At 43.7% G+C, this 3,246-nt stretch overlaps 1 protein-coding gene across 1 annotated transcript; it reads right to left on the minus strand.

The window, feature by feature from the left end:
• Window positions 1-508: 508 nt before the first annotated feature.
• On the minus strand, window positions 509-2,969 carry LOC308141090 (amine sulfotransferase-like; the record flags this gene model as incomplete). The annotated part of the gene is made up of 6 exons (XM_080511093.1): window positions 509-630; window positions 922-1,093; window positions 1,169-1,263; window positions 2,121-2,247; window positions 2,529-2,752; window positions 2,828-2,969. 6 exons carry the CDS (start codon window positions 2,967-2,969, stop codon window positions 509-511), a joined length of 882 nt encoding a protein of 293 aa, XP_080367219.1.
• Between the last annotated feature and the right edge of the window lie 277 nt (window positions 2,970-3,246).

Raw genomic sequence — 3,246 nt, forward strand, 5'->3', positions numbered from 1 at the left:
GAAAATATTTGGATCGCTGTGATTATTGTATTATAATGAAAAATAATGTAGTAGCACTAACAAGGGTATTGTATGTATCTCCCCACCCAGTCTAGCTCTCCGTCTTTCCTCTCCTCCATCCTTTCACCCCAACCGGTCCGCAGAATTCCTCCACCTCTGAGTCTGGTTTCTACAAAGTTTCTCCCTGTTGGGGAGTTTTTCCTTTCCAGTCGCAAACACACCTGCTGCTCATGTGGATATGTTGGGCTTTTCTATTTTCTCTAGAAAAGCACATTGGAATGACTGTAATGTATTTAAAAATGTCTCTTTTAATAAAAAATCCCCCAAAAAACAGCATTATCCAGCATCTGAGCCCATTAAAGGTTTTTCCTACAGATTAAAAAAAAAATAAAAAAAATGTTCAAATATTTTTCCCCTCAAATTAACAAACCTTCTGTAAACAGATCTAGAGCTGGTACAGCAGATGTGAGGAACCTTTATTTCTCTGTGAAACTGATGATCAACCTCATCAAGCTGCAGTTTCCTCCCAGATGAACTCCAGAGACAAATCTCCCAGTTTCTCCTGAAGGAGTCCTTCCACTCGTCGACTCTGTTCAGCAGAGAAATAGTTCCTCCAGTCGCCGATCTGACCTGAAATCAAAGCCAAAGGATTTTTCTCAGAAAGATAATTCAGTGAAAACTCTGAGACACGACGTCCTGAAACCTGATCAGGCCTGGTTTACCTGAGGCCCACGTTTTTGACTTTACGTTACAGAAAAGCTTTGCTTTTAAATGGAAACTTTTTGAAGACAAAAAAAGTTGGAAAAAATGTTTGTTTTCATGTCGGGCCACTAGTCGGTGCTGCTGCTCTCTTTTTCTTTTTAATTGATGAAACCACCTCCACTGTTTTAAAAAGTTGTGCTTTAATGTTTGGGATTTTACCTTTGCGCATGAAGTTTGATCGAATCTTCACTTGTGGTAGAAACTCGTAGTTTGCCTTCGGGTCTTTCTTCATGTTCTTGAACGTAGACTTCTCTACGACTTGCTCGACGGCGGCGTCGCTCAGGTTCTTCCCCAAGAAGCTGCAGATCTTTTGCACGGCTCCTTTTAGGTCCTGCAGAGGAAAACATGTCATCGTCTGGAAGAAAGGTGGTGAAATGAAGAATGGAGGAAGGAAACAATCTCTCACCAGGATCATCTCCTCGTAGGTCAGGATGAGGATGTTGTACTGGTCTCTGTTTAGGTGCCAGGCTCTGACATGGTCAAACCAGGACGATCCCCCGACTGGCAAACAGAGAGAGAATCCAGACTTTACCTTCTTTATTTCAACTGAAGACATTCATATATCCACACCCAATGAGACCAAAAGAACCACAAGAACTAGTCCTGCAGCAGACGGTCTTAACTCAATCTCATCAAGTCCTTTGGGATGGACAGAATTCGTCCATCATTTTTGTTGGCTTTGTTGATGGCCTTGTAGCACTTGTAGGTGTACGTTGGAGGTTCTGGTCTACACTGATCATGGTCCTCTGGTTTTTCTGGACCGCATGCACAATACGAACCACAGGCTGATGAGTTGATCTCCACACTTGCAGGAATTAAATGTTACCGTGGACAAAGACAATGTGGCTGTCTCACTTTTAGTGGAGTATGACATGTCTTGTGTGGGTTAGTCTATTCCAACTTCTTCAGTGACTCAGGGTGGGGGTGTCGGTACTGGTGTACCTTTACGCTGTACTTTTCCCGTTTCCCAGTTTGTTTGTTGTCAGGACAGGTGGACCAGGCCGTTGTGGGTACCCTGCCTGTGGACCCCTTCGTAAAAACTGAGGAAGAGAATCTACCAACCAAAGTTGAAGACAAACTGTAACAATGATTCCTTTGTCTCCAGTGTCCTGAAGTACATTCCCTCCCTCTTTGGGGTCGTAACACATGTGTGGGCGGAGCCAGTCCAGCTCACACAGACACAGCAGATTCTGAATGCAGCTCCTATCGTCCAATGTTCAAATGGACATCAAGGAATAGCTATAGACTTTGAGTACAAGGTTTTTTGGACCTATGAGACCAAGTGGAAGAGTGGAAAATCTGGATAATATGACTCCTGTAATCGTCGCCATGGCGACGGTGCAGAAGAGGTTTCTCACCGTTTCCCATCAGGTACTGGTCCAGAAACTGCTGGAAGCTCTCAGGAGTGTCCATCGCAATGCATTCCCTGCTGAAGTGAAAATACGAGACGATGTTGTCTTTGGGATTCCGCATCACGTAGATGATCTGAAACACAGAGAGACAAAAAAACATTACATGGATTTATAAACTCGGTGTGTCCAGTGAATCAGATTGATCATTTCAACCCTTTTTAACAACACAAGATCTACTAATGGAGTCGTCTTTCAGCAATATTCTCTATTTAGAAAACTTCTGAAGCTCCAATTAATAAAAGTGATCTATAGGATTGAAATGTTTGCAAATATTTGAATGTGTTTTATAAGGAGATCATGCTAAATGCAGCAGAGTCGTTTTAGTTTAAGGCTTTTTTTTTTACAGAACTTGACCTTTGCTTTCTTCTCCTTCAGTCCCGGAGGCATGAGAGCCGGGACGAGGTGGGAGGAGAAGAGTCGAGGCGACGGCCTCTTGGAGTAATCTCCACCCAACGTGTACTCCAGCCAGGGCATCTGCTCAGAGTTGTTTAGATAGATTGTTTTGTTGTTTGGATGTTCATGCAGGCCTCCGTCCAGCTCACAGATGGAGATGATGATCTGCTGGGTCCAGATGGTTCCTGTCCAGGACAGAAACGTAACTTAACGAGCACAACATTACCTATAAAACACTGATATTAGAGTTTCCCACCAACCTGACTTTAAATAGGTGACGAGGAAGATGTCACTGTCTCTGATTTCAAAACTCTGGAGCGAGTCGATGTATTCTGCGCTGGTCATACCGGTGAAGAAGTTGAAGTTTTTGTATCGGATGATGTGTTCAGTGAGCTGCTCCATGTTCCCTCTTCGTCTCTCAGATGAAGAGACACACCGAGGCAACGATCGAAGCTCCCAGTCGGAATCTGAACTTTGCTTTGAGCAGAAGTTAATGTGTCATGAAGAGAAAACAAAGAGGAGCTGATGAGATTAACCCCGAGGGGATTTGTTGACAAAAAGTGGATTGAAAACATTTAAAACTTTGATTGTTCTACACATGCAGAGCCTCGACCATCCTATGGGGGGGCGCTGCAGCATCTGTACATCCAACAGCCTGAAACATTCCCCCAATGTTTAC

The sequence above is a fragment of the Blennius ocellaris genome (assembly GCF_963422515.1).
Source record: "Blennius ocellaris genome assembly, chromosome: 16".
Taxonomy (NCBI): domain Eukaryota; kingdom Metazoa; phylum Chordata; class Actinopteri; order Blenniiformes; family Blenniidae; genus Blennius; species Blennius ocellaris.